Source organism: Gasterosteus aculeatus, chromosome 10, assembly GCF_964276395.1.
Source record: "Gasterosteus aculeatus chromosome 10, fGasAcu3.hap1.1, whole genome shotgun sequence".
Taxonomy (NCBI): Eukaryota; Metazoa; Chordata; class Actinopteri; order Perciformes; family Gasterosteidae; genus Gasterosteus; species Gasterosteus aculeatus.
This window is the reverse complement of record NC_135697.1, coordinates 7477020-7504578: the sequence shown is the minus strand read 5'-3', so window position 1 is coordinate 7504578 and position 27559 is coordinate 7477020. Positions and strand designations below refer to the sequence as shown.

At 44.2% G+C, this 27559-nt stretch overlaps 5 protein-coding genes across 8 annotated transcripts; all 5 read right to left on the bottom strand.

The window, feature by feature from the left end:
• Positions 1-326: 326 nt before the first annotated feature.
• Positions 327-8908, bottom strand: laptm4b (lysosomal protein transmembrane 4 beta). Of its 2 annotated transcripts, XM_078081405.1 has the most exons (8): positions 8568-8908; positions 7454-7571; positions 6241-6314; positions 6025-6147; positions 5754-5852; positions 4512-4607; positions 4140-4170; positions 327-2270 (listed from the first exon to the last, which is right to left on the bottom strand). In XM_078081405.1, the coding sequence occupies exons 1-8, from the start codon at positions 8658-8660 to the stop codon at positions 2140-2142; spliced, it is 765 nt and encodes a 254-aa protein (XP_077937531.1). In that variant the 5' UTR covers positions 8661-8908; the 3' UTR covers positions 327-2139. The 2 variants fall into 2 exon arrangements, with proteins under 2 accessions (XP_077937531.1, XP_040044826.1); XM_040188892.2 differs by lacking the exon at positions 4140-4170.
• Positions 8909-10756: 1848 nt separating this feature from the next.
• On the bottom strand, positions 10757-17146 carry mtdha (metadherin a). Of its 2 annotated transcripts, none has more exons than XM_040188349.2 (12): positions 16539-17146; positions 15754-15858; positions 15513-15636; positions 15075-15245; positions 14915-14965; positions 14540-14680; positions 14137-14217; positions 13949-14026; positions 13693-13820; positions 13298-13408; positions 13148-13211; positions 10757-13038 (listed from the first exon to the last, which is right to left on the bottom strand). In XM_040188349.2, exons 1-12 carry the CDS (start codon positions 16875-16877, stop codon positions 12971-12973), a joined length of 1461 nt encoding a protein of 486 aa, XP_040044283.2. In that variant the 5' UTR covers positions 16878-17146; the 3' UTR covers positions 10757-12970. The 2 variants fall into 2 exon arrangements, with proteins under 2 accessions (XP_040044283.2, XP_040044284.2); XM_040188350.2 differs by having other exon boundaries at positions 14137-14214.
• An 8-nt stretch (positions 17147-17154) lies between these two features.
• rrm2b (ribonucleotide reductase M2 b) lies at positions 17155-20919 on the bottom strand. Its single transcript, XM_040188351.2, has 9 exons — positions 20626-20919; positions 19992-20156; positions 19696-19812; positions 19383-19516; positions 19110-19204; positions 18589-18722; positions 18259-18363; positions 18000-18113; positions 17155-17718 (listed from the first exon to the last, which is right to left on the bottom strand). Exons 1-9 carry the CDS (start codon positions 20707-20709, stop codon positions 17566-17568), a joined length of 1101 nt encoding a protein of 366 aa, XP_040044285.2. The 5' UTR covers positions 20710-20919; the 3' UTR covers positions 17155-17565.
• A 40-nt stretch (positions 20920-20959) lies between these two features.
• On the bottom strand, positions 20960-23380 carry LOC120826241 (nuclear transport factor 2-like). Of its 2 annotated transcripts, none has more exons than XM_040188353.2 (5): positions 23247-23380; positions 22570-22690; positions 22216-22287; positions 21989-22087; positions 20960-21254 (listed from the first exon to the last, which is right to left on the bottom strand). In XM_040188353.2, exons 2-5 carry the CDS (start codon positions 22672-22674, stop codon positions 21138-21140), a joined length of 393 nt encoding a protein of 130 aa, XP_040044287.1. In that variant the 5' UTR covers positions 22675-22690; positions 23247-23380; the 3' UTR covers positions 20960-21137. The 2 variants fall into 2 exon arrangements, with proteins under 2 accessions (XP_040044287.1, XP_040044288.1); XM_040188354.2 differs by having other exon boundaries at positions 23224-23349.
• A 239-nt stretch (positions 23381-23619) lies between these two features.
• Positions 23620-26912, bottom strand: bloc1s4 (biogenesis of lysosomal organelles complex-1, subunit 4, cappuccino). The gene is made up of 5 exons (XM_040188352.2): positions 26518-26912; positions 25438-25509; positions 25229-25330; positions 24627-24761; positions 23620-24480 (listed from the first exon to the last, which is right to left on the bottom strand). The coding sequence occupies exons 1-5, from the start codon at positions 26833-26835 to the stop codon at positions 24382-24384; spliced, it is 726 nt and encodes a 241-aa protein (XP_040044286.1). The 5' UTR covers positions 26836-26912; the 3' UTR covers positions 23620-24381.
• Positions 26913-27559: the final 647 nt, after the last annotated feature.

Sequence of the window (27559 nt, the reverse complement as noted above, 5' to 3'; positions counted from 1 at the left end):
TACTCATACAAAATGATTAATCAGAAACATGACTGTCATAACTGACAGCACATTACATAAAAAGTTTGGCATTGTGCACGCTGGAGCCATCGTTAGCGTTATTAGAGACACCTGTGTCTGCAGCAACGTCTAAATAAAGAGAACTAATCTTCAACATGGACAAGAGTGCCCCTTAATTTGGATTTGAAACTAAAGGAAGGAGAACATCCCCCTTCCCCACACCGGTTAAATTAAATTAAACATTTTTAACTTAATGTGTTTTCATTTGTATTTGTCCTTTTCAATAAAGAAACTGTTGACTCAATGAACCAATCCAGAATCAGACACAGGCGGGTTTTGCTTTTTATTTTTGAGTATTTAAGACATGAGCTCGTGCAGATCCAACAATAGGATGTGTTTGAATGGAAAGCAGTGGAGAACAGTCGTGGAAGTGATTCTAATAAAATGAGACAGCGTCCATGCATCCACTGGTCCAGACACTGTACAAGCCGTTCCTCTGAACCCTGCAGCTGAAATCCTCCTTCAGTCGCTTTAAATTGTGCAGCCTGACAGATTGATGTGGTGTTATAGAAGGTTCTGTCGTCCAGAGATGGGCGGCTGATCGTGTTTAAAAACACTCAGCTACGGCAGACCGCCGAGAACGTGAATACATTTCATCATCCCTTCAGACACGAGCTCACGCTGACTTTAAAGTGCAATTTAATGTTTCGCTATGTTGGATTCGCAACAGCAATGGTCATAATTCACACAGGGAAAAAATGACAAAGGGGCCAACAAATGTCTGGCTACATTATTAAATACAGTATTAGTATCAGTTGTTGAATGCACAAATATATTACTTAGCAATTATAGGGAAGAATGGGGTTAAGTTTATCTATTATTGTTTATTCCATTAGTATTCCTCATATTCTCTGATTAGTTCTAGACAAAAGACAAACATCTAGCTCTATCTACTGTGTATCGACTTTGTGCTACTACGCTAAGCGAAATCAGTGCTTTAAATTCCCGGCCATCGTTAATTTCATTAAAAGGTCACCAGCACAGGAAATATAACACGACGTCACTGCACGTGCAAAGGAAACGTTACCACGTGTAAAAGGAACCAGGAGTGACGTCACACATCGCGCTCAGGCAAGCGCGCGCACACACTAACACACGAGCGGCCTCTGCGTGTACAGCTGCACGTTTGCGCCGCCTTCATAGAAAAAATGCCCTAAAAAGATCAGATTATTCACCGTGATCCGTTCAAAAGAAGAAACAAAGACACTAACGATGCCGCTGAAGCTGCAGCTCGACGAGAACACGACACAGAATCACTTTTCACACACTTTTCACATTTTGCCGTTACGCGTATTACTTTTTCGGGCGCGAGGCATCCGCATTGTGAGACACGTCTACGTTGGTGCGCTTCAAATGACGCGGACGTCCTTCTGGGCCTTTCTGAGACGTCGGAACAGAGAGGAAGGCAAACTGGAATATCGGGATGGAGACGTGCGGGCGAACGAGGCGTCGCCTTGCGGGCCGCCGGTGGGTCGCAGGTCACCAGACGGCGGTTACAAAGGACACCGGTCGGGGGGGGGAAAGACGAGCCACAGCGTATGACATCACAAGAGGAAAGCCTTTCACTGCCCCCCCCCCCCCCCCCCCTCAATTTATACCGTTATACAAAAACGTCATACAAAAATACCTCGTCATTACATTCGACTAAGGGAATTGTCAATTTCTGGAAAAAAAGTGCTCTTGCATGACTGATGGTTTACGTCGCTTCCCTTTTCTCTCTCTCTCTCTCTCTCCATCACTTTTCTGTCTTCGGGGGGGTTTGCTTCTAGACAAAGACCACGAGGGAGAGTCACAGTATCGGGGGATTAACAGTTGGTGGCCAAACCGGTGCACGTTTCGCTCAAAGAAACTGCAAATTAAGTTGGGACAAAATGTTCAGGGGGGGTTCAGAGGGTTGAGATGGATGCGATACTGTCCTTGAGGAGGACAGAGGAGACGAGGAAAATACGTCACAGCGGCCAGAATGCGGGCGAGCGGGGCGGGGGGGGGCTACAGGCTAATCTAATTAGAGGTTGACAGGAATTCGAGCCTCGGAGACCTTTGTCTGGTTTTCAGCTGGTCCCGGTCAGCGCTGGGGTCCTACTGTCGGAGGAGGAGGGAGACGTGGTCGGAGTTTGGGGTGTAGGGGACGTCTCTCACGCCTCCATATACTGGGGAGGGGGATCCTTCGGTGGTACAGCAAGGGCCTCCTCGTACGGGGGCAGCAGAACCTGAAATACAACGGATAACCAGGAGGGAGTCTTTCAGTTTCAAAGCATCCATCAAATATATATATATATATATATATATATATATATATATATATATATATATATTACAAGGCACTAAAATAAAAATGGCAGCTTATTGAGAACAGGAAGTGATTTCAGACATGGTAAACGTTACTTCTTCTTCATACTCTTCACTCCGTCCCCACACGGGGCCTTTCCAGCTGCAAGGGTAACCTCCACACACGCCCTTAGAGGGCAGATTGCCGTCAGAGATTTATCTCTGCGAATGGTGTCATAAAATCAGCACTGCCGCCAATTCAGTGAGTGAGAGCGAGAGAGAGAGAGTGAGAGAGAGAGAGAGAGAGTGAGAGAGAGAGAGAGAGAGAGCGAGAGAGAGAGAGAGAGAGAGAGAATATGCTCCGAGGGGACGGATTTGTGAGGCGGCCAGGGAGGCCCGGCCGAAACACATCACTGGGAGGATTTGAAATGAGGCGGACAAGCAGACAATTATGTAACATGTCCAGAAGAGGAGAAGAGGATGGACAGAGACATATACAGCGAGAAGGGGGCCGGGGGGCATCGGCGGCAGAGAGAGGGGGGGGGGGTGGGGGTGGGGGTGACCCTTTTGAATTTGAATGGCGTTTATATAAAAGCACGGCAGATAAGCAGCCATTTAGACACACTGCTGGCTCGCCAACAGTAAAAATAGATGCAGCGCTCCATATTCATTTGGCTCTCCAAAGGAAGTCATGTTGTCACTATTCATGCCATTTGTTGCATTTAAATACTTCTCTAGTTAAAATTCAGCTTGTGCTGTGGCCTTCCCTTTGACCTAGTTTCCTCAGTTGTAATTACTGTGATTTAGCCCAAAACACATTTGCTAAAATATTAGGTTCATAAGATTCCTGATTGACACGTAACCCATATTTCACCCCATGATACACAACAGGAGAGTCTACTTGTTTTTTGTGTGAAGCGACGACGAAGGGAGACACGGAGGAGACGAAAGCTGGAGGGGAACAGATTAACACCTCGTGTGTCAGCGTGGAGGATTACAGGCGGGCGGACCAATGGAAAAAAACGTGACCACGCTTAAGCCTCTCTGAAACCCCGTGAGTCACCACCGACAGGGGACGAAGCGGTGATGGACGACGTAAAAGCTCCCCACCGCCAGCCAATCACACCTCAGCACGACCTACGGCGCCTACAGCGCCGCTACACACACCAAGTAACACGCTGTGTGTCACCTCCCCACTTCTACTGCTGTAGTTTGCAATACTGAAGTGATATGTGTAGGGTTTTATTATGACGCAAATATTTTCTGGTTTTTGTCTTAATTTCTTCCAAAGTTAATAGATATAAATACATTACCGACTGCAGGCTGGGTAATTCTGGTGTTTTTTTCTAATTACTAATGAATGGTTGTAATACTACACATAGCATCTTCACGTATGTATGTAGGGTCTGTGAATGGACAGATATTCTATCATTGATGGGGATTTTATGGCTGGGCCTCGCTAAACTGAACCTCATGGAAAGTGATTTGATTTTAAAAATGTCTTGTTTGCAACAATATTAGACATTTAAATAAAATGTTTTTTTTAATAAATAGAATGTAATTAAATGATGCAGATGATAAAATCATCATTTTTTATTATGGAAATCATGAAAATATTTTCCACATCGAACAGAAAAATCATTCTTTTCCTTCCGCGTTACACAGATTCATTTAACTTCTCAAATATGAGGTTGAGGTCAGCGAGGTTGTTTGCGAATTTGCATTTAATAGTTAAATCTCAGATCTCTGGCTCTAAATTGCTGCTCTAAGCACAATTCACGCTACATAACCATAATGCCTACAATCCTTACCTTGTACATTTAGAGGTATCAACTCATTGAGCTGCAGGTACAAAAGCAAATTGGTTCACAGCTGAACATATAATCTGACTTTAATCCCTTTATTGTGACAAGTGGGGCCATTTTGGGCTATATTTGATACCTGGAGGCCTTTACATACACAACCGCACATTTATTTTGCCCCCTTGATTTAGTTAACGGGGCAAATACCTTGAATTTAAAAACCTTTATCGAAATAATAATCCCCTTACGAAATGACCCGGAAGCTTCTAAGCCACCAAAATAAATTGATGCTGCACACGAGAGAGGGTGGTTTTCAGTTTGTCCTTAAGGGCGGAGACCTGGGGGGTCGGGGGGTCGGAGGGGGGGGTTGCGATTACTCACCGCGGTGTCATTGGTGGTGACATAAACCAGGACCTCCGTGGTGCCCCGGCCGCTCACGTATCTGTAGCAGTTCCACACGCAGCCAATCAGGTAGGCCTGTCCATGGATAGGTAAAAACAAAGACCACACCGTGACCGTCACCCTCATCAGTTCCACTCCTCATCGTCAGGGATTCTGACGTCAGACACGCATCGTATCCACTGGGATAATTGACCTACCGTTGCAACAAGGCAGACCAGGGCTACATGACAGTTTGTTTTTGTTTTTCAGTCGTCCCCGACCCTTTCAGTGCGATACCGACTCTCTGGGCAAAAGGCCTGAGTCCGACTGTCTTGCCCATAGAATTCCTATTTCTGTATCCGTCCAACCATCTGTGTGTACATTTCTCTATCTGCCGCATCCCTCTTTTCTCCCTCCAGTTCTCCTTCTTCCTTCCTGCCTGCCTGCCTCTCTCCGTCATTTATGCTGAGTGCAGTCGAGTGGAGGACAGGAAACGTCAGCAGGTGTTGCCTCTGTGCTTAAGTTTTATTCTCTGGCCCTTTTCCAGGGAAACTGATCACCACAGTAGCGTTTGCATGTATTTGCAGCATGGGATTCTATTCATTTAGCTTGGCAAACTTCAAGATGACATTTCCATTTTCTCTTAAAAATAGTTCAGCTAACCCATGAGACACAAACTGTCCTCTCTGTAAGTCCAGCAGTGTAAGTTCCAGTGGCTGCTTGCTATTATAAAAGCCCGGCTCTGCCTTTGGATGTCTGCCTGTTGATCTGAGCTTGCAGGAAAAACAACCTGATTTGATTGTACAGATGACTGGAGCTTCCTGTCCCATCTCGTCCCGGAGCGCCGCAGCGCGGCTACGCCTAGAGAGCCATCCATGCATTAAGGGGGAGCTGGCTCGACAGGAGCCTGTTCCCTGTTGTCCCTGACCCGCTGCTCTCTGACTGTGTGATAATCTCATGAAAAACATCAGAAATTGGATTGTTCACACTGGCAGATTCATCACACACGCCATATGGTTCATCCCGCATGAGATGTGCACAGTGTGAGACCTAATTGCTTTAATCACGTTGCAATAGGACGAGTACATCTATTTAAAAAAGCTCAGTGGGTGGATGTAATGTGTAGCATCATTAATGCCCCTTCAAAGTATTCTATTTATCTATTACAGACATTAACGACAGCCCAGAAAACGGCCAAAGATCGGCCCAATCTGACGTGTTGAAGAGACTCCGTGGGCTCACCTTGAAGGAGAGGATGCAGCCAATGAAGAGGAGGACAGCAAAAATTAGGCACACGTTGTTGGTGGACATGATGTCCTCTTTGTAAGGGAATGTCCCCGGCTGGAAGGGAGAGAAATCAAGTTAATAAATGTCCGAAGATTAAAAGAAAGTCAGGAAACGTCCTTTTACAAATCATACGTAGTCAAATTGAAATTGTAGCAGAAGTATGTAACTGTAGTAGTAGTAACTAAAAGTTAATAAAAGCAGCTGTTTGAAGGGAAAGAGTCCTCACCAGCTGCTGCAGGTAATCCTGCACCGTGTTGGGATAAACAACCACACTTATGGCTACCAGTGTGTTGAGGGCAAAGTCAAAGATCTGGTAGCAGAAGAACGGAATGATCCAGGCAGCATGTTGCTGAGTAGGAGACATCCAGAAGAGATGAAGAAAGTCAGTACAAGTTTCATTAAAGTCAGAGGTCAGTTTAAATCTATTTGCTTGTTCATTCACCTTGTAAGCGCCGTACGTTGCCATGCCACATATGAGAATCATGAGCAGGGATATCGCAGTGGCAATGCAGATATCTGTAGAAGCAGAACACAAAACAGAACAATGTGAGAACAGATAATCTACTTTACCGGTGAAAAGCCGCTGTAATATTTCTCTTGAACCCTTGGGCCTGATGACCTAATCCAAAAGGTAATCAAACTAAGCACCTTAAGTAACCTTGCTATTTTTAGCACGCAGTCTGTTTGGAAGAAAGAAAAAAGATCAGCAAGATGTGCTGAATTTGACCTGACGTGAGAGCCCGCTGGCATCCACGTGACATCTGATGGACGAGAGGCCCGTCGATGTCACCGATCTACGGACATCCAGTTACAACCGCATATCTGCTTGTGTTCGCTTTGGTGAAAGGGATCCGAATTCACAGTGCAGCGGTTATTTTTCTCTTGTGTCAGCGTTGTTGGCATAAAAAAATATAACCATTTTTCACAAAGAACTGAGAAGAACTTGAGCACTGAGACTCAGGGAAATGATGATGCTCTTCCATCTTATTCCCCCCTCCCCACGCAAAATATATAAACAATACGTGCAAAAGAGAAGCGCGCGCCCACAAACACGTCGTCCGTGCAACGACGCAATCGGTCATGGCGGCGTCCGATAGAGAGTCGGAGCGGCCGGCGACGGGGGCTCTGGTGATGATGAGTTTGATAGCGGCCGGAGGGGGAATACCGAAAACACACGCGTGCACACTGATGCGTTCTGCGTGGAGCCGACTCAGCTACGTCTGTGCTGAGAGCAGCGCCGGGGGAAAAGAAGTGGTGGGCAGAAGGGAGAGGAGAGTGTAGAGCAGCAGAAACACCAGGAGATAAACACAAATAACAAGGCCGGGGCATTCGATGTTGTTACTGTTGCTATTAGGATGTGGCTTGGATTTGTATTCATCTTTAGACGACTCAAACCGTGTGCTTCACAACGGTGCCGTTATTTAACATATCATTTAAACATCCCAGAAATAGTGCATTATTTACCATACAGGGTAATTCAATTTCTTTGTAGAAGAATTTTGACAAGAAGGTCAATTTCTCCTTATTCCTTCCCTCCAATCATTTGCATCTTTTTACTTCTCACGTAGAAAAACGAGCGCGCCTCATTGAGGACGTCCAAGCCGAGACACGGCTCGTCAGGTATGGAACACTCGGGCTGGTTTCGCTGCACTCACTCGCATCGTCCATGACATCGATGTCGGTTCCCAGCTCAGAGCTGGTAAGGTGGTAGCGGTATTGAACTGGGTCGTTGAGAGCCGACAACAGGATGAGTAGGACCACCGCGTTGATGAGCTACGGGAAGATGAAGATCAATGTTACATCACATGTCATTTAGCTGACGCTTTTATCCAAAGCAACGTACAATAAGTGCATTCAACCATAGGGAACAAACTCAGAAGAACAAGAAACAAGAAAGTGCAATTTCCTCAAATAAGCCAATTTACAATTTGCTATAGATGATGTTATAAGTACAATTTAAGTGCTACAATTTGTTGTGTATGTTAACATTACATTTCACATCGTTTCACATTTTACGATCCTGGGTCCACCGTTCGGAAAAGAAAGCGCCAGATGGGCTTTTTGTTGAGGTGATGAAAGGAGCTAAGATGAAGAGGTTTTTGAATGAGTTCCTCTTCGTGAAGTGATACAGTCTGCTCGATGTGATCTATTGGACAGAGCTCCCGATAAAGCAACTCAACCCGTTATTGTTCTTGTTATTAAGTACTCCATTGGTCCATTTCTTGATTAAAAGTGGTCAAAAACAGCAATGATTAGTCCTTTTCCTTGAATAGAAGTAGGGTCACAGAGAGGGAAAGGTCAGAGGTCAGGGATCTAACAACTATACTTGGGTTCAAACGTGGGGTTATCCCCTGGTTAAAAACAAGCCAACTCTATATAAATATTGAAACCACCTACAACAAACAAATCCACAGTCAAGTTGTTATACATAATAAATAAATATGCAGATTTTGTTATGTGTCACGTCTGTATTTGATTAAAATACATCTACACCCCCCAATCGAAGCCAAGATCGGGGTAAAGGTAGGCATGTAACGCCAGTCACGTGATGTAACGTTAGTCACGTGATGTAACGTCCGCCACGTTACATCCGCCGAGGACCAGAGGACAAGCCTGCAAAATGGCAAATCACGAAAGAGTAACGAAAAAACAAAAAAACAAAAAACAACCTCCAGCGGAAACGTCCTCCGCTGTTACAACTGATACTTTGACACAAACTAAAAGCGCATTTGTCTCTTGTCGTGGACGCGGAGGGAGACCCTCGCTCACCATGTACCAGATCCCCAGGATGATGGTGCCCGTCCGGACGTGGCAGCAGAGGCAGCAGCTCGTCGAGTACCACCGGTCCCACGGAGAAATCATCCTGAACCCTGCTCCGGAGCTCGCGTTATTTCATCAATGCACAGCCCGCAGAGCCTCCTCTTCTTCCTCCTCCTCCACCACCTCCTCCTACGCTTCCTCCTCCTCCTCTTCCTCCCCGACGACCGAGTGGAGGAACTATTCCACGCTGCTACGCCACGAGGAAGATGCGAGAGCGCCGCATGCAGCGAGTGTCAGAGACGATGTTCACCGAGTGGACTCCGATCCACGGAGAGCCCTTAATCTGCCCCTGCAGGGGGGAGGGAGGGGGAGGAGGAGGAGGAGGAGGAGGAGGAGGGGGATCCGAGGGATGGAGGGATGCCAAATGCTTTATAATCACACAACGTATCTCAGCAGCTCCTGCTTTCTTTCAAAGCTCCGGGTCTTTTTCGTCAGTGTTGGATTTTTAACTGGGAGACTTCCAGTGATCCTTAAAACGTCCATCGACACTTTTACACCATCGGTAGTTTGATGGTGGGAGGGTGAATTATGTACATTCAAATTCTATTCATTTCAATAGATCAGCATTGTTTCAATGGATCTGGTGGACGTGGTGCGTTGTGATGATCTTTAAATCCTTTAGTTACATTTTGAAGTCTGACAGGTTTGTTTCAAACTACAGCATATGAATAATAAGTGCACACATAAAGAAAACTCTTTAGCATTCGTCGCCATAATAATGCCCTGAAAACATGACTTGCCATTGCGATTGGTAATGGAATATAGGTTTAAAAGGCATATTATGTTAACAATGGAACTTAAACAGCTCCTAATTTAGCCAGAGGAAGAAGCCCTGTATCACCACGACCATGTGAAATAAAGCTCAATTTATCCCCAAGACCCCCGGCCTGTTAAAGCTGCTGTGCTCCAATGCAGCAGTTACTCTTTGCATGAAGCACTTGACATCCTCCTGAAATAAAAGTGGCCCAATTAGTGTCACGTTAATTATGCTTCATCTATTCTCGGTTCACATTGAGACCTACTCAGATGTCACCACGTTAGCATTTCTCTTCTCTGTTTGAGGAACTAAGTATAAATACAATGACTTAACGATTGAGGAGTTTCACTGCACTGTTGAAACGAGAAACATGTCCGTTTGTGTGCGTCTGAGCGAACGTTCTGGATCCGGCCTGACAGATGGGCCGGCGACAACAGCTCTAAGCTCTGGTGGGTGGACGGCATCATCGTCACGTAAGGGGATTTTCCTCTCCTGCCATGACTTAATACTGACCGGTCTGCCACCTCTTTAAAACGCTGGAATGCAATCTGACGACCACGCGGCAGACTGATGGTCAATTCTTCCAGCTTTCACATTTTCCATTTAGCCAACTTTAGACAGTGTTTGAAATGTATTTATAGCCGCTTAAAGAGAGCTCCGACAATGACAGGAAATACAAAGCCTCATAATCCTTCTTCTCAAACCTGCAGATGGATACAAGCCAGTGTTGATTGATTGATTGGTTCGACTCTATAACGTCCCCACTTTCTACTGACTCGTTTCGGGACACAACTGCGTGTGAGGCCCTCGGGTTTCACACTCGGGGAAGGGTCACGTTACAAAGTGACCTTCGCGATGAACACAGGGGGCATCAGGCACAGACACACGCACACAAACACGAACAAATGCAACAATCCTCTGGGAAGACCAATAAAACGACAACAGCATGATATCTCTCTGAAGTGAAGGTGGATGCACAGTGAGCCAGAGATTGAGCCAGATTTTTTAAAAACGGGTAAATCCGAAATGAACGGGCCGATAAGAGAGGGAGGGAGGGATGAGACGGAGGAGGTCAGGCTGTGCGAGCGTACCATGCGACCGCCTCCCCTCATTGAGCGGTTTCTCCTCAGGAGGGTCACGGTGACCGGGCAGGACCGCTACACAGATCTGACCTCATTGTATTAATCACAGATTAGTTTTGAGAGGACATGAAAACAAGATGCCAAAGAGCAGCGGGAGAACATTTATATCAGTATGGCCTGTCCGAGATGCCGCTGCTAAAATATGCCCAAAATCCATTCCTTTATTTGGAAGAAAACCTAAAACATTTTTTAACCCTCCCTCCTTTTAAGCTTCAAACAAAATGGACAAAACAAATGGATATCAAGCAATTCTCATTTATTTTTTTACCAAACAAGCAGAAATATCCTTTGTATCTCAATGAACAGAATTATTCCGAGCCCCGTGTCCTACGTGTCACAAGTATATAAATACATTGAATCAATTTGAAACATCAGTAGAAATTAAAACAGAAAAGCGCACCCGAAGCCGCAGCGACGTATAATTTTGTTCCATCAGCTGCGCGTCACCAGCAGCAACACCGCGATGCACCAAAGCTCTGTGACCTCCAACACAGACTCAGGATAATGTCCACTCAATAGGGTGCCAAGAGAAAAGCTGCATTTGGTCTTATTAAAAAAAAATTAAAATCAAATCAAACAATACACTGAGTGGTTCTCCAGAACCTTGTATAAACGGTTAAAAGCAGGAGATCTTTCATGTTTTGTACACAAGTACGAATATCAAAGTCATGCAAGAAAGAAAATAACTGACATCAAAACTTGCAATTTGTTGGAACATAAAAAATGTAAAAAAGGATGCCAATGCAAACATTAGGTTAAGGCAACGGAATTAAATTCCTTTAATATTTATTATTAATTTGTTTGTTGTTTAAAACCAACTTAGATGTCTATTAATGAATCCTGACTTTCACATTCTGCAAAAAGTTAGTCAAAAACAGTAATCGATATCAAAAGGAACTCCGTACAGCCTTTAGCACAGTGCAATCACAAAGAAAAGCCCTCAGTCTGTACATATGGCTTTATCTAGCAAATAACTGGAAGAAAATAATAAAATGTGTGCAGAAGGGACTGTTAAAACCAACATAGTCTGGCCAGATAGAGACAGACACTAGTCAGGGGGCAATACTGCTGTGATAATCCCGCCTGGTCCTTTCCGTCACACCACAGCGCCTCCCGGTGGTTCCTATCAGCCACTGTGCTCAACAGTCCTCAGCGTCAATCCAAATTCCGGATGAAGCGTCGTCTTTGAAGACAATATCAGATCCATAACTGATGAATTAGTTACTTTTCAGCTGAGTTTCAGGAAAATCCTTCTCAATTCTTCGGTGTAGTGTGTTGCTGTGACTCTCTGCTCTGAAGCTCAGACAGGGGCGTATTTAGCCATATTGTGTCGAAACATTGAACATTTTGAACAGAAAAAAACACACTGATGGAGGCTGAAGAGGTGGATTACGTTGCAGGGAGGTGGAGTTCGGTTTCGGTGGCCAGGTACCTGATAACAGCTGCCATTCTTCATGAAGTGAGTGTGTGTACTGCAAGGATATATTTAGTTGAGGTATTACTTCAAAGGCAAACCGATTTTACCACTCACGTGAAGTTTGAGGCGAGTGAGTTCTAGGTCACTTCTCGTGTCCGTGCGGACTACTCGTGGGAACACGTTGAATATAAAAAGGTATAAAAAACAACAACTTCTAAACAAAAGCAATACAGCAGTCAGCAGATTCAGCAAATTAAAACTTTGTCCCGGGAGTCACATGAAGGTTCATAGTCAGGGTTTTGTCATATCAGCAAAGCTATTGGAATTGGGGAAAACACAGAGACAACATTTAGTTTTCTAAAAGGCCATTACTTTGTTTAAAAAACCCTTAATTTCTACATTGTATTTGCTCTATGGGGGTTTTGTTAGCTCATGGCCTGAGCAAAAAGGGAGGCCCTCAACTCTCCCAATGAACACATGGGCGCCGGTTTTCATAGACTTTAAAAACGTACCAGAGCGTATGCTGATCTGAGACCGGCCCTTCACATGCAGCTCGCGCCCAGACTTTTCAGGTATATTGAAAGCGGCGCAGATGCAAAGCAAACAAAAGAAAGTGCATCATTTTGGGGAACAAGACTTTTTTTCTTCTCTTGTAAATTGTGATTTAAAAAAACCTGCTTTGTACTTTTGGGCAAACAACTATAAATGTACACTTGTGGACGGGAAAAAAAACACAAAAAAAGAAACATTTGATGCAGGACACATTAATTACACAAACATGTACTTTGACTGCAGGTCTGACCTCCCCCAGGAACTCCGATCAAAATAGTGCAAATTAGTTAAGATTTGAGTCCACAGGACCACCATTCATCACTATATTTAGCCAAGCAGGTAATAATCCTTTGCCGTGATTATTTTTGTTTCGGTAACTAAATAACTGTTAATGGATCTCAGAAAGGAACTCTGTACCTGGTAATTATTGCATGTGACACGTCTTACAATCATTTGCATATGCTTCGTATGGATCTCTGTGACTTCAGGTTTCCCGTCTGACTTTTTTCTTCTGGGAGGGTTTCGGAGGCTCCGCAGCCTGCTCGCACTTCTCTGCAAGGAGAGACAAAAAAAGAAAAAACAAAGACTTTTATTTACAACCATCGTGTCACTGCTGTACCGTCCTCCGAGAGGATATGAACTCAGCGTCTGAGCTACGTACTCGCGCTGGCATTCGGCTCCTGAGGTTTGGCCTTTGCATTGACCAGAGGCACCGTGCTCACCGTCTGCAATCAACGAAATGCAACGGCATTACAAAAATACAAATAATGCCTATGTTTCATTTAAATACAGTTTACAATCGTTTACTTGCCTGAGCCTCAGACGCGGCCTCCTCTTCGGTTTTCTGCTTCTTTTTCCGCTTCTTCTTGGACTTGTCTCCTCCGCCGGAAGGGTCCTCGGCGTCCTTCTCATCCTCCGATACCTGTCGCGACAAAGCGGACACGTTCTGGCAACGGTGGTGCACGTGGTAGAAAGAAGCGGACCGCTGTGAGATTTAAACAACAAGAATGCAAGAATCCCTGAAGCGGATCGAAGCCATTCTGTCGTTCGCTTTGTTGCATGTGGCAAAACTGGGAAGCAAGGCCATCATTTCCAGAATCTAAGAAGCCTCGTTTAATGTTACAGGCACTTTTTGGCCTTGGAAATGGTTGATTTAGAGAAGTCCACTGGATGTGATGAGAGAACGTGGGTGAGTGTCAGTGGTACCTTGTTGGGAACCGGCGGTTCCTTTAGCGGAGGCGCTGGTGTCACCAACACAGGCGGCTCTTCGTAGTTGCCCCAGTGCTCTTCTGGGGCGTTCCAGTCACAGCTGTGGTCCGCGGCTGCCTTCCCATCTAGTATCATTCACAGATTCAAACGCTTGATTGACACTTCAGCACGTGCATTTCATTTCAAGATCAGAAACGTTTTACTTTTATGATCTGCTGTTATGTAGAAAGATGCGTTGGGCTAAAATACTCACTGTATCCGGACCATTCATTATCAACATCGGGGGGCTTCGCCCACTCCATTGAATTTGATATGGTTTCTAAGGAGACAGCTAATGGGAAAGAGAGTCATTGCTCAGCGAAAGGTGTATCTTTAGATTCTACATCCTGGAAGTAGTCTGGTGTGTGACAGGGTGTTAAAGCTGTTAATCACAATACCGACCTGTGGTGTTTGGTCCCAGCATGGAGAAGGTCACAGGGTTGATGTCGGCCTTTTTTCGGCCATCGATGCCACTCCACGCTGCTGGGAGGGGGGGGACAGGCAGAAACACACATACCGATTAGAAAACCAATGGGGCTCAGATTTATAAAGAATATTCATCCAACTGGTGTCTGTTCTGTTTCCACTATGCTTTAATGTGACAGCTGGCTGCAAAGCTTTGCTGCCTATTTTAGTGCGGATAGCTTTATTTTTTATTAAGCGTTTCATCGATTTTGTAACACGTGTCCACTATTTAAATAGTCCCCCTGGGGGGGGGGCGATGTGTGGACTCTGTCGTGTTACACTGCACTCTCAATTCTTCTATTTCTCTGTGTTACAGGTTGATTCTGGCCCGAGGTAGTACCTGGTGTCTCCTGTCCCCAGGTCTGAGGCCTCGGAGCGGCCCTGTAATGTGTAGCAGCGGGGACGCCAGAGCCCGTCTGGCGTGACGCATCGGTCCAACCGCCCCCGTTGACTGACGGCTCCTCTCTCCGGGCGGACGACACTGTGCAGGTACACAAAGTTCGGGAGTTAAACTTGGAAGCTTTCTTTAGAAAGAAATAAGAATACAAGTCATTTTAAAACCCAGGAATCAGAAACACAGCTTCTGACATCTCATCTTAATATTAGAAAAGGTTTTACTCAGAAAAATATAGAAAACAAAATAAAGAAAATAGGAAGCAGTTAAATTGTGTCTCCATCTCAGTCACAGAAAATGATGGCTTGTGTTTGTCTTTACCAGCTCTCCTAGTAGTCTCACTCTTCCCAGCGGTTCTCGACTGCAAGGGCTCTGAAAACAAGCGGGGGACAATAATATGCTTGAGTTCATTACACGATTATTCTTGGTGAAGCCTGGCAACACTGTATGCGAGCCAGATGTTCATGCCGTTGATGAATACCGGCGTTTCCTCGGTTCTTCTTGGTGTTGACGCGCGCTGTGGCCGCAGGTGTCTCTACATTGCCCTTGGGAGCCTGCAGCCCTCCTGGGCTCCCAGAGTCCTCAGGGCCCCGGTCCTTCCTGCGCTGCTGCTTCTTCTCTCGGTTACTGACTTTGGTCTCCCAATTGCCCGCTAGAGAGAAAAACAACAACATAAAATTGTTAAGTGAGTCCGCCATGTGCGCAAGACTGTTAGAGAAAGTCTTTTAAGTCATTGTGGACGGATTTTGGTTGAGTATTTAGCTGAGACGCCGGCTACGACGGGACAACTGAACGTTAACTGTGGCAAGAGGCGAAACCACTACTGCACAAGTCAAGAAGACTGCAATTACTTTAAACAGGAGAGCTGTGTATTTGGTAAAACAGTTAAGTAACTTCCCTTCTAACAGTTGAATCTCACCATCGTCGGTTTCCTTCCCGTCATTTGTTGAAACGAGCTGGGCTGGTTTCACAGCTGGTTTCACAATCGTCTTGGTTTTCTTCTTGTTCTTCATCACCTGCACCGCGGCCTGCACCTCAGGCACCTGTTATTTTGTTATATTGAAAAGTAGGTATGGGGGGGGGGGGTCACAAAAGAACGTGCGCTAAATACATTTGTCTCCACTTATTGTCAGCATCTGCTCACACACACACACACACACCTTCTGGGTTTTGACCTGGGGGGCTGGCTTGGGAACCACGACGGTCGCTTTAACTTTAACTGCATCTTGAGCTGCAGCCACCGGCTGTCCATTGGATTGAGTGTTCTGGGGGGGGAGAAACATGTGGATGATCGATTGAATTTACTTTAATTTGAAACTAAATCAATGTTAATTTCAACGACAATCTGTCTGAATTCTTAATTTACAGTGTAGCCTTTTATTAAACCCACTAAAGTTGTTAGTAGACGGTACACTGAACACACCTGACAGGAGGCGTGTTCGCCACGTCACAGTTCACGCGTCAGACGCCATTCTTCAGGTGTGGGCCTAATGATGACGATTCAACCCGCTAGCTTAAACCGTCACCAGCTAATGACTCGTCATTCGTTTAACGTGACAATTATCCCGATAGCACCTAGTTGATTTTGAGCGAGAAGCCACGAATCATTGTGTACGTTTCGCCCTTTAAAGTTAACTCGTTTATTTTTGTTAGGTCACATGACCACAGATGGGACGAGCTTCTCGCCGGTTCAGCAGAAAAGTGGTCTGCAACGCTTAATGCTAACGTCGAGCTAACGGTGTGTGTGAGGCTGCAAAGTTGGCCACCTGACATTAAATGAAACTTTTCGATAGCGATGGTAAACGATGGTAAACAGCATGCATGCCACTCGCTTGATGGTACCTGAACACAACACGTCAGCTAAGCATTAGAGCCCAGATGAGCAGACCGCACTTGTTTTGATTGGTCGTGATTCAGCAACTCGTTAAACGCCGCTTTATGTTACCTTGTCGAGCGGTTTCTTTTTGTTCCTCTTCTTTTGTTCCTCCGGTTTGGGCGTTTGGGCCTTGCCGGGCTCCCCGGCACCTCGGGGGTCCGGCGAGCCCCGCTTCTTCCCGGCGAACCGACCGCCGCAGGCGGCGGCCCAGGACAGACGGAGCAGCAGGAGCAGACCCACCGTGGCCGTGGACAGGATGACCCACGTCGGGTACACGTCAGGGTTCAGACCCAAATCCACCCCGAACCGATCGCGGACATACTGTTGACCCGTCGACACGAGCTCCTTCAAATGGCCGGAAAGCAGCTCGGCTTTTTCCAGCGCGGCGCCTCGCAGGTCCCGAGTCATCTTGCTCTGGATCGCGATAACGCCAGCTAACTGTTAGCTAACTGTTAGCTATCCGTTAGCTGTCATCGACGGCGGCGAGCGGAGGAGTGGCTAAACGCATCCGATTGATGGGAGAATCCCAACAAAACCACAAACCACCGACTCGTCCGGACTCCCAGTAAACCAGACCCGAATCGTGTAATCAAATCACCTCTAACTGACCAAAGTCACGCAGACATTTGATAGCAACGGTGAATTTAGTTTTGCTGCCTGATCAGATGATTCACAACAAAGACGATTTAATAACGATAAAACATTTTAATGTACATAAAAAAGTGGAAAAAACTGTAGACTAAACGTATGGTAGGTATTAGAGTAGCAATCCTGGAGGTTTTAGCTTTGGTAGAATACAAATTTGGATTAAATGTTTCTATTTTTCCATTCCGTGTGTGTATATTTAGAACAGAAGTTGTCCACCACCACTAGTGTATGAGACATCTTTAAATAAAAATGAATATTTATGTAATTTACACATCTCAAGCCATGGGAAGAACAATAAACCAAGCGTTTCATATTACAAACTATTTGCTGCTAATTTACTTGAGGCTTCATTCTCAATCCCTTTTTAAAAGCTTTAACCCGTCAAATATAATATTGCAATGATGCTTTGCTTAGATAAATATTGCGTGAACAGCAGTTTCTCTCCATTTCAGAAGTCTGCATCGAGAGTGAATTCACAGTCCTTCGTGCTTGACATCACCCCGAATCTCTGATACTCTGCCACCCGTTTCTCGAAGAAGTTGGTTTTCCCCTCCAGTGAAATGGACTCCATGAAGTCAAATGGGTTCTCAGCTTGGTATACCTTTGTTTAAAAGAAGAGAAAAAAAGATTACTTAAATTACAGCAGAAAAGACAAATACAATTCTATAACACAGCTTGTTCTTCAATTTGATTTATTTTGTCAAATTGTGTACAGCATTTGTCATAGTGCTAATTTTCGCAAAGGTCTCCATTTTATAGTAGGACTCTGGTTCCTCTCGAGTTGGTATTTCTGTTTTAAGATGACAGATTCTGCAGTGTAAAGGGCTTAAATGAGTAAGTGTTTGGCTTTCATTATTTATTGTGTCATAATAAGTTAATAACCTTTGCTATTCCGAGGTCAGCGAACAGCCGGTCAGCCACAAACTCAATGTACTGCTTCATCAGACAACAGTTAATTCCTATGAGATCCACTGGCAAGGCCTCTGTCAGAAACTCCTGCAATAACAAACAACATTGTTATGAACAGAACTGCTATGGGTTATTTAGAGATTCTGGTATTGCAATGGGCGCAAAATAACTAAGCAGCAATATGCCGATTTAGAAATGCGTAGTTAAGCATATCCCTCCAAAGTTAGCTTACCTGCTCAATGCTAACAGCTTTAGTGATGATGTCCTTTACCCGGTCCTCCGATGGTTTATTCACCAGGTGGCTGTACAGCAGGCAGGCAAAGTTACAGTGCAGGCCCTGAGAACCACATCAACACGTGTCGGAGTCAATATGAAAACAGAGGAGATCATTCAGTGACTGCGCTGTGTTGATTTGCAAACTGTGACCAATATTTGCTACCCAAACTGACCATGTAGCACCATGGATAACTTAAGCGCCCCGAGTCCTCATCCTCGGTTTGCAGTCTGAATTGTTGGTCCTTTTGACAGATTAAAGTGTGTTTTTTGTGTGAATTCATCTCACCTCGTCTCTGCTAATCAGCTCGTTGGAGTAGGTAAGGCCGGGCATCAACCCTCTCTTCTTGAGCCAATAGATGGAAGCGAAAGAGCCAGAGAAGAAGATTCCCTCCACCGCCGCAAAGGCCACAATCCGCTCCGCTGAGGGCAAGAAGTGTCAAAACTGCAATTAAGAACAGCTAATGGAAGACTACTCAGGGAGAGTCTCATTAGAATATGATTTAAAATGTTCTTTGTCATATTTCTGTACACGTTCTTTTGTTTACTATTTCTTTGGGTTATTGGCAAAGGGGTTTGGTTTCTTTTTTATTAAAATGTTGACTTGGCGGTATGAAGACAGGAGGGTTGAGCAAGGCACTGATCTCCTTGTTATTCCAGTACAGTTACTTGTAATGTGCTTGTTATTTCTTTAGAAAAACAACACGAAGCACATCTGGACTTGGTATGGCTCATTTGAACGTTCCACATAGTTAAGCACCTACATAAGAAAGGTGTTTCATTTTCAGTAGTTACTAATATCTTGCTCACCAAATGTGGATTTGCTGTCGTTTATCCACTTGAGGGCCCAGTCTGCTTTTCGTCTCACACAAGGCATCGTCTGAATGGCGTTAAATAAGTAGTCCCTGAAACACACACACACCAACACAAAACTATAAATAAGCACCAACAAATATAGTTGACTAACTAGGAAAAGTAATGACTCTTGCCTTTTTGTTTTGGTTATGCATCATCTCTACCATCTAATCATTGCCTCTGAGCATCAACGGGTAGGAATTGAGCAACGAGAGAAGAAAAACGTACCTCTCTTTCAGATCCCTGATATAAGTATTGATGAGCATGCTGTACATCTCGGAATGAACGGTCTCTATGAGGATCTGAAAGCTGTAGAAAGAGCGAGCTTCAGGGATCTGAACCTCCTGGCAGAACCTCTGCACCTGCAAGGTGAGACAGAAACACAAAAAATAAAACCTCATACCCGGCACACTAATCCATCAAACTATCCCCTGATTTTAATCCATTAGGGCCTACGGGTGAGTTTATTAAGAAACTGTCCATCTCATTTATTACGTAGAATCTACAAAACATCTGCTACAGCTGAGGGTAAACCCCTCACCAGGTTCTCATTGACGATGCCATCACTTGCAGCGAAGAAGGCTAGGATGTGGGAGATGAAGTGTTTCTCCTCAAGCTTCATGCGGTCCCAGTGTGGCAGGTCTTTGGACAGATCCACCTGAAAGACAACAGCAGCAGTTCACCTCTCTGTCCCAAAGATGGTGCACGTTCTACCAGCGATAACAGGCCAGGGTGAATGAAACAGGGTTGCTTCTTTAGAAGAAAAAAAAAGTGTTTTAGGTATATTTCTCTTTCACTTAAACCAACTGGGTGAACAGTAAATAAAGTGGAACCCACCTCCTCCACCGTCCAGAACGAGGCTTGTGCCTGCTTGTACATCTTCCAGATGTCGGGGTACTGGATGGGGAAGACGACGAACCGTCTGGGGTTCTCTCGGAGCAGAGGTTCCTCCTCTTTCTCTGAACCATCCCGGCAGTCTGGATCTTTGTCTTTGAAGCCATTCTGCAAAGAGCCATAACCGAAAGTGACGTTACACCCATTTTCACCTGACGTCGACGGCATCACGGATGTGGAAACGACAACAATTAGCTGCCGCTGCGCTTGCGCACTAACTCTTTTATAATCCACAAAACAAAGGACATGCCGAAAATAGGCTCAGTAGTGTTTCTTTACAGAGCAAATCACAATTCTTCACATTTTTTTTCGTCACTTTCTAATCAACCGCCCAACCAAATTGAACCTGATATTCTCAACGAACGTTACATGACAGCTAGCTAAGCTAACGCTGTAGCTAGTTTAACGTTACAAGAGCGGACAAGGCCAAGAAGAAACCGTTCAAATGTTTGTCATAAATCCGTAACAATTTAAAGACATGTAACTCGAATGAGATCAGGCGCTCGCCTCCACGCGAGGGCTGGTTATTTTAACGTAACGTTAACTTAAGACACAATTCGCAGTAACGTTAGCGTACCGACTCCTGAAGGTTATTGCATTGCAGATCCAAAGTCACCACATCCATTCCCCGAGGTGAAGTCTTATTCCCCGTCGGTGTCATTCGGTTGAGAGAAAGTGTTTCTTCCAGCTTCTAGTCCGCCTCATGTCATGTGTGAACGCAGCTGCAGATGTGTGGGTGAAACCCTTTAAACCAGCACGCACTCTGCGAGGAGGTGCAGCGCCTCTAGTGGTCAGAGGCGACCGGTGCTACGTTACAAAACCCGACGTCATCTCTCCCCCTGTGCGGAAAGCTTCACTCACTCATCACACTGCAGACTTTATCGTGCCGAACAACAAAATACAGCCAGGAGTTAAGACTGAAAGTCTTTTTATTGGACAGGAATGCAATTTGACATAAATATATTACAACTAACCTGCTTATTGATGTCATGTAAACCTGAAAGAACTACTGCATACAATCCCTTGTTTGTTTTTTTTAATGACAGTTTAACCACAGAATGGTATTTATTAGCCGATAAAATGCTATCGCTACGCTGGTATGTTGTGTATCCCCAACCGGAACACATCGTTTGTGCAGACCCATGAGCACGCATGATGCTTCAGCATAAACACCTGGTGAAAAGCCATCGGTGGATCATCATCTACCTGTTGCAGAAACAGCAGCCGTTAGTACAGCGATAACCTAAATCATGGTGTGAGCTAAAGCAGAAGAGTACAATGCATTCATCGGAGGGTTTATTCAAAACGAAAATATTCAAAAAACAGATGTCAATGGAGGCAGTGGCTTGAATCATAAGAAAAAACTCGAGACAATTAGATGGAGCAGATGCACGTTTAAACAAAAGAGGGGCATGAGGAAAAATAGGAATTTAAGAAAAAAAGAGAAAAAAAAGACCACAGCAGGTTCTCAAAATGAAGAGCGGTAAATGTAATGCATGTTCTGTGGACCTCGAGCCGGTAACACTAACCAAGATAAGCAGGCAAACAAGACATGGCATTGGAAACGGTTAATGTGCATCAGAACGTTTATTCATAATCAGGATAAAAAAAGACTATGTGTATTGTTTAAGATTACTATACATAATATTTCTATCCTTACCTTTAATATATAGAAATGATTGCTCTTATTTTTACTTTATTTTATTCACGTCCTTGTATAAATTTCACTTCTTCACATGTCACGAGCAGCGCTTAATGTTTCTGACGATGTGGCCTGCAATCAACAATACCACCTCTTCCACACGAGTCCACTGACTTGGACAACCGCAAACTTTAAGAGCCAGTTTCTAACCAGTCAACCACGTTAATGTTGGGCTCAGTAACACGAAGAGAGAGCGACCGAGTAGAACTCGCTTTGTGCTAAATATGATCCGGCTTACCTTCAACTGTCCAAACACCATGATGAAGATACAACTATCCACCGTGGGTTGAAAGTCTTGTTCTGTGATAATGTGCTTTATCGACTTAAATGGCAAACTCTGTGGAGAGGAAACAACAGCATTTATTAATATATTATACATTTATAATAAACACACACTTTTTTCTGTTATCACTAACCTGTAGTACTTACGTGATATTTACAAAAAGAGCATTAGGAGATACTTACAGCTAATTTGCCAGCAATGGCTGCTTTCCCAGGAAAACTGGAACCTTCCCACGTCAAACAGGCATCGGCACTCTAAGAAACAAGGAGTAAAGGAAAAATCAATATAGAGTGGAAGCTCACATCCCCCCAAAAAGAATGTGACCAAAAAGAAAACAGTAATGTAGATATACAATTAAAAAAAAAAAAAGGTCTATACACTGTAGCTCCCAATATATCAGAATATGTGGAATGCTGCTCTCCTTCAATTACATGAAATGCATACAAAGTTATTGTTGAAAAAACAGCAACTTCAACATGGGTGTCAAGTGTGATGAAATTTGGTTGGTTAGTCATACGGGCAGAGAAACAACTCACGTATAGGTCACCCAGAGTTGTCCTGTTGGTGTTGTCAAACTGGTTATAATATTCCTGGACAAAGCCCTCGCCAATCTTCTGCCATATTTCTTTCTCGGCGGCCATCGGTGAAGCTTTGGATCTGCAGAGGAGAAGAGTGGCGTCAAGAGTTGCATCAGGCGGCAGACTGGTCACTGAAGCCATGTGGATGCACAACATCAGAGAACCCAGATTAGGAGCAACACAGTTGGTAAGAGTCATTTTAAGAAAGGGAGCTGGTGATAAACCCTGTCACGTGACCACGCTCATAACCAGATTGGCGTAACGGCCAATAAACATCAGGTGAAAAACGGATTTGAATTGTAACGTAAACATTTGTGCAAAGTCACATGTTTCACATCACAGTATAAACAGGCTATTGATGGAATATTAGAAACCGACTAAAGATGCGTCAAAAATAAATGCATTGCAAAGACATCTTGGGGTTTTAGAGTTCTCTTCTACAGTGACTGTCACAATAAAAACGAGTTAAAACGTGTCTGCTGGCACGGCGAGCCACAGCGCGCAACTACGGTTAACGTAAGTTAACACACATCATTTCCAACACTCTCGTATTAACAGAAACATGTTATCACAACTTGTCGGAGTGTTTCACTTAAACAGTTTTTTTTTTACCGTGTCGGTAAGTTTTAGCGTACTTTCTCAATCCGTGCCGACATGAAAAGATCCAAACGAGGCCGCTGGAGTTCCCGCTTCCTCGAGGTATGACGAACCTATGACGTCAATTCCGTCTGACCAATGACGGGCCAAGAACGATCTCAATATCCGCCCTGAGTTCATTTGTAAGGAGCTCTTCGCTTATGGATTGGTCCACCTCTAACGGTCTCAACACCCGCAGACTGATTGGATGTTAGGGCCGTCAATCCCAGAAGAGGAGGCGGGATTTGTTTGCAGACCTACGGCAAATCTGCCTGACAAACTGAACTCAAGGCAAAACAAGGGGCAAAAAGTCTAACGTTTTAACACGTTTAAACTAGTCTGTAACGGTCATTAAAAATAACATTTACCAAATTAAAGCTGTAAATGTAACATCTTTATTCCTAAATATTTTGGCAAATAAAGAACCAAATCAAAGCAGGTAATTGTTACAAAACTCAATCACTGCTCCAGCCCTGAGCCCAACAGTTTCTTAATGAACTAGAAACTAACTACTCAACTATAGTGTGCTTTTATTGGAAAAGTGCAATCAAATATGTAGCCCCATATAAATGAGAAGCTGTCATCCACAGCCAGTCACTAAAGCCAGCAATAAAGCAAATATTTTTAAGTGGAAGACATTATATGCTTAACTGGAGGAAATCCATATTGCTGAGTGATGAGAAATACAGATGAATTCATAACAGCGTGCATTTTTTTAACAAACACCAATAACAGGAATGTAATTTATTAAAATAAATAATAAAGAAGCTGGGTTAACTCTTTAAGTAATCTTCACAGCTCCGCCTATTGTAACTTGTTCATGTGGGAGGACTTTGTCCTCCTGACTTGTCACAAATCCAACATTGTTTCCCGCACAAATAGTGAAAACAAAACTGACGGAGATAAGAACCATTCAGGCACTTTTAAAATCATTTTGCTACAGTTCAGTGTTTTTACTGCCATAAAAATGACGCTCAAAAATGGAGTCTTGCCTGTGACTTGTTCAGAAAGGCTACTATTGCTTTGTTGAGGCCGCTGCACCAATACATCCTCTTGCAATGGATGGCAGTAAAAGTTTCACCCAAGAGGCCTTTGAGGTTAGAACCAAGTGAGGTGTTAAATTGTTTCAGCGCGTCACGGCTCTGGCTTGGATGTGAAATAGTCGTCTGTCTTGAACACGGTGGGGATCTCTTGGCGCTGATGTGGTGCTGGTCTTCTTGGGCTGGTCGGTTTCTGCGAGCGAAGAGACACAAATCCAGATTATTCAAAAGCCAATTACCACAACTTTTGTTTTAAATGTTGATTGGAAAAGGTTCTCGATTCGGTTAAAGTCAGTGGTACAATTACTGGTTATTTCAAGTACACAAAGGCACGCTCACGTTTAAGAATCCTGGTACACTCATTGTCCGGAGGATCTTCTTGAAAGCACCCGGAAGTGTTCCTAGTTCTCCCTCTGCCTGCGTGACCTGCTCCTCCATTGCGTTGACGTTGGCCCCAACCATCTTCACAAAGGCCTGGTGTCACACCACAATAATTATAATATATTTAAAAAACGGATCAAAAGTAGAGTGAGCGCATCCTACAACAAATACAACATTGTAGGAATACTTTTGTGACCATTTCGTTTAGGTAATGAATGGAAAAGTTAGCCGTAGCTTTCATAACTTACTGTTATTATGTTTTGAGTTGTTTTCTCATTAGTTACATGCTACACTTCCATTGTTGGAAATAGAAATGTTCAAGTCATCAGAAACTTATCTTGTTCACACTACTTCTGTTTTCTCTTGTGAGACGTATTATTTTGCTTAGTCAATTATTACTAAAACACTGCACACAAATTCTGTTTACATCACAGGTGTCATGGTTCATTCCTTGCTCTATTGTGCATAACAAAAGCACCAAACGAAATATTTTGGTAGTATTATTCAAGCAGCATCATTGACCTTGTATTCATTCTAGAAAAATAAAGAGGATTACTTACCTCTAACTTATCAATTCTTCTGTATATTTGTCTCATTTCATCTGACTTCTGCTGGATTTGAGGTAGGTTTTCATTCACAATTTGGGAGGTGTCATTACGTATCTAGAAGGAAAAACCCAAACGGATGTGAGAGAAATATGTACATTATTGAATAAATATGAGATAGAGGGCATTCATAATATTTAGTGTCATAGCCTGACTTGGCTCACCATATCCAGCATTCCAACAAACTCATCTACTCTTGTCAGCATTTCTTCCAAGCTCTTGTCCAAGCACAGTATCTAAAAAGAGAAAAGTAAGTGAAACTGCGCACACAAACTATATAGAATCCATAGCTAGTGAAAAAAACACTGAATAAACTGAGCCTGCTGTGGACTTGTGTGACTCTTTTGTGCACTTTAATACCAATTCGAGACACCAGCTGCAGTTGAAATTTAATAAAATGCCTTTAAATTGAATGTGCATGGACCACACGGCCAAAACACAGGGGCATTTATCTTCCTATAAACCAGCCAGCTGCCAAGTTGCCCGGTATCACGCATTTCCAGTTACGGACAACTCAGGAGAGACAGCAATTTGGTCTCCTTAAACTGAAGACGATTTCTTTTTTGACGTGGACATTGTTATCAAGTGACTGTTAGGATGTACATCAATGGACAAACTAATTAGTTTAATGAAGTCACATGACACAGCCTTGAGTCATGACTCCTATTTCTCGTGACTTCAGACCTTTGACTTGTACATTCTTTTCCAATATATATATATTTTTAAGGGTATTAAATCTGCATTTTCCTGAACAATCATATAATATAACTTATACCCGATCCCACAGTGTTAAAAGGAGGAAAACGTTCTAACACATCTCATCACGCTGACATCATCTGGGTTGTTCTTTTATATATCAGTGAATGTTTTTTTCCCCACTGTGTTACTGCTTAAATTCCCCATTGAATATAAGAGTCAAGCCACACAAACGTAGAACTTGGATCTTCAGTTGTTTACTTAGGTTACACACGTACTCTTTCCGATCTCTGTCCAGTAACCACTTCATGTCACCGATGTCGCTTAGCAAACACTTCAGCGACTAAAAGTGGTCCGTAACTGCATCCTTAGCTAACTTAGTGACCCTGAAGCAACGCAAATGAGCAGAGTACCAACACTGCAGTAACTTGCGTGCTACATTGACGTCACTTCATAAACAAAGAGCTAACGTCAACATAGCCGCCACCGCGGCTTTAGCTAGCCGCGGAACTTAACGCGACGAGCACGTATAGCGTCGGCCAAGTCACCTCGTCTCCAGCCGTCGCCCTGATGTAGGAAGCGTAGCTGAGGGCGGTGTGCCTCAGGACTTCGTCGTCCTGCTCCGGGTTCTGCCGGCCGGGTGTCCCGTGCTCCGCTGCCTCGTCGAGGCTCGGGCTGTGAGAAATGGCGTTAACCGCAGCGCCGAAGCTGGGGCTCTGCGACACGGTGCCGCTGCTGAGGATGTCGCTCACCATGGACAAACTGCTGGCGCTTTGCGAGACGATGCCGCTGTCGCGACTTATCTCTGCGCTGGACTCCTCCAGGGGGGACAGAAGGCCCACCCTGTCAACCCGATGGTGGTCCATGTCGCCTGTCTTTCCGATCTACTGCCGTGTTTTGCCGTGTCAACTGACTGGATCACGTGTGTCGGCCGGACGACGGCGACTCGCGAGGGTCAAAACAGCGCAGCGGCAAAAACAAAAGCAGAAGCCAGCTTTTGTTTTTTCATTTGTTTATATAAATGATGGATGTATATTTGACAATTAACTACCAAACACAGACCCTAAAGCAAAGGAAACACGGATCGATAATCATTGACCCTGTGGTGCACATCGGCAAAATAGGTGTGTAATTAAACAAACGTTTGAAGCAAAGCCTTTATCCGACAATTAATGTCAGATAAATTATAAAAGTCAAAACAGTATTTTGTGGCACTGATATAAATTGCCTGAATGGTACATTTCAGGACATTCTATGTCATTGTAGTCTCGGCCAGCAGATGGCAGCCAGAAGTACTGTTTGGAAATGAACCTTCTCGTAGACATTAACTTGGCATTGGTTAAAAGAAAGCTAGTCACACCTTTCAGCATATCAATTGTCCAATACCAATAATTCTAAACTTAAAACTCAAATACACAAAACATTTGCCACCGATTGGTGGTAAAGCCAAAGGAGGGCAGTTGGTGTCCTATTATCTGTTATCAGACAAACATGCATTAGCAGAGAAGTGAAAGGCGCTTGCTGCTGCCAGCAAGCCTCCGACCAAAGACCAAGCTGCCGCATGTCAGCGTGGAACAGCTGGGATGATGA

What these genes read in the sequence shown, in the direction of transcription:
- laptm4b (XM_078081405.1), bottom strand. Translation starts at nt 8,660, where the DNA reads ATGATTTCTCCGTGGGACCGGTGGTACTCGACGAGCTGCTGCCTCTGC. An exon ending in TCCTGGGGATCTGGTACATG is followed by an intron (nt 7,572 to 8,567) that starts GTGAGCGAGGGT and finishes ATCTTCCCGTAG; the next exon opens with CTCATCAACGCGGTGGTCCT. An exon ending in TCACCACCAATGACACCGCG is followed by an intron (nt 4,171 to 4,511) that starts GTGAGTAATCGC and finishes TTGTACCTGCAG; the next exon opens with CTCAATGAGTTGATACCTCT.
- mtdha (XM_040188349.2), bottom strand. Translation starts at nt 16,877, where the DNA reads ATGACTCGGGACCTGCGAGGCGCCGCGCTGGAAAAAGCCGAGCTGCTT. An exon ending in CCCAGGTCAAAACCCAGAAG is followed by an intron (nt 15,637 to 15,753) that starts GTGTGTGTGTGT and finishes ACAAAATAACAG; the next exon opens with GTGCCTGAGGTGCAGGCCGC. An exon ending in GGAGCCGAATGCCAGCGCGA is followed by an intron (nt 13,039 to 13,147) that starts GTACGTAGCTCA and finishes CTCTCCTTGCAG; the next exon opens with AGAAGTGCGAGCAGGCTGCG.
- rrm2b (XM_040188351.2), bottom strand. Translation starts at nt 20,709, where the DNA reads ATGACACCGACGGGGAATAAGACTTCACCTCGGGGAATGGATGTGGTG. An exon ending in GCATCGTCAATGAGAACCTG is followed by an intron (nt 19,517 to 19,695) that starts GTGAGGGGTTTA and finishes CTCACCTTGCAG; the next exon opens with GTGCAGAGGTTCTGCCAGGA. An exon ending in AGCTGATTAGCAGAGACGAG is followed by an intron (nt 18,364 to 18,588) that starts GTGAGATGAATT and finishes TGTGGTTCTCAG; the next exon opens with GGCCTGCACTGTAACTTTGC.
- LOC120826241 (XM_040188353.2), bottom strand. Translation starts at nt 22,674, where the DNA reads ATGGCCGCCGAGAAAGAAATATGGCAGAAGATTGGCGAGGGCTTTGTC. An exon ending in CAACTCTGGGTGACCTATAC is followed by an intron (nt 22,288 to 22,569) that starts GTGAGTTGTTTC and finishes CTTGTTTCTTAG; the next exon opens with AGTGCCGATGCCTGTTTGAC. An exon ending in CCATTGCTGGCAAATTAGCT is followed by an intron (nt 22,088 to 22,215) that starts GTAAGTATCTCC and finishes TCCTCTCCACAG; the next exon opens with AGTTTGCCATTTAAGTCGAT.
- bloc1s4 (XM_040188352.2), bottom strand. Translation starts at nt 26,835, where the DNA reads ATGGACCACCATCGGGTTGACAGGGTGGGCCTTCTGTCCCCCCTGGAG. An exon ending in GGGCGACGGCTGGAGACGAG is followed by an intron (nt 25,510 to 26,517) that starts GTGACTTGGCCG and finishes TTCTCTTTTTAG; the next exon opens with ATACTGTGCTTGGACAAGAG. An exon ending in TTGTTGGAATGCTGGATATG is followed by an intron (nt 25,331 to 25,437) that starts GTGAGCCAAGTC and finishes TTTTCCTTCTAG; the next exon opens with ATACGTAATGACACCTCCCA.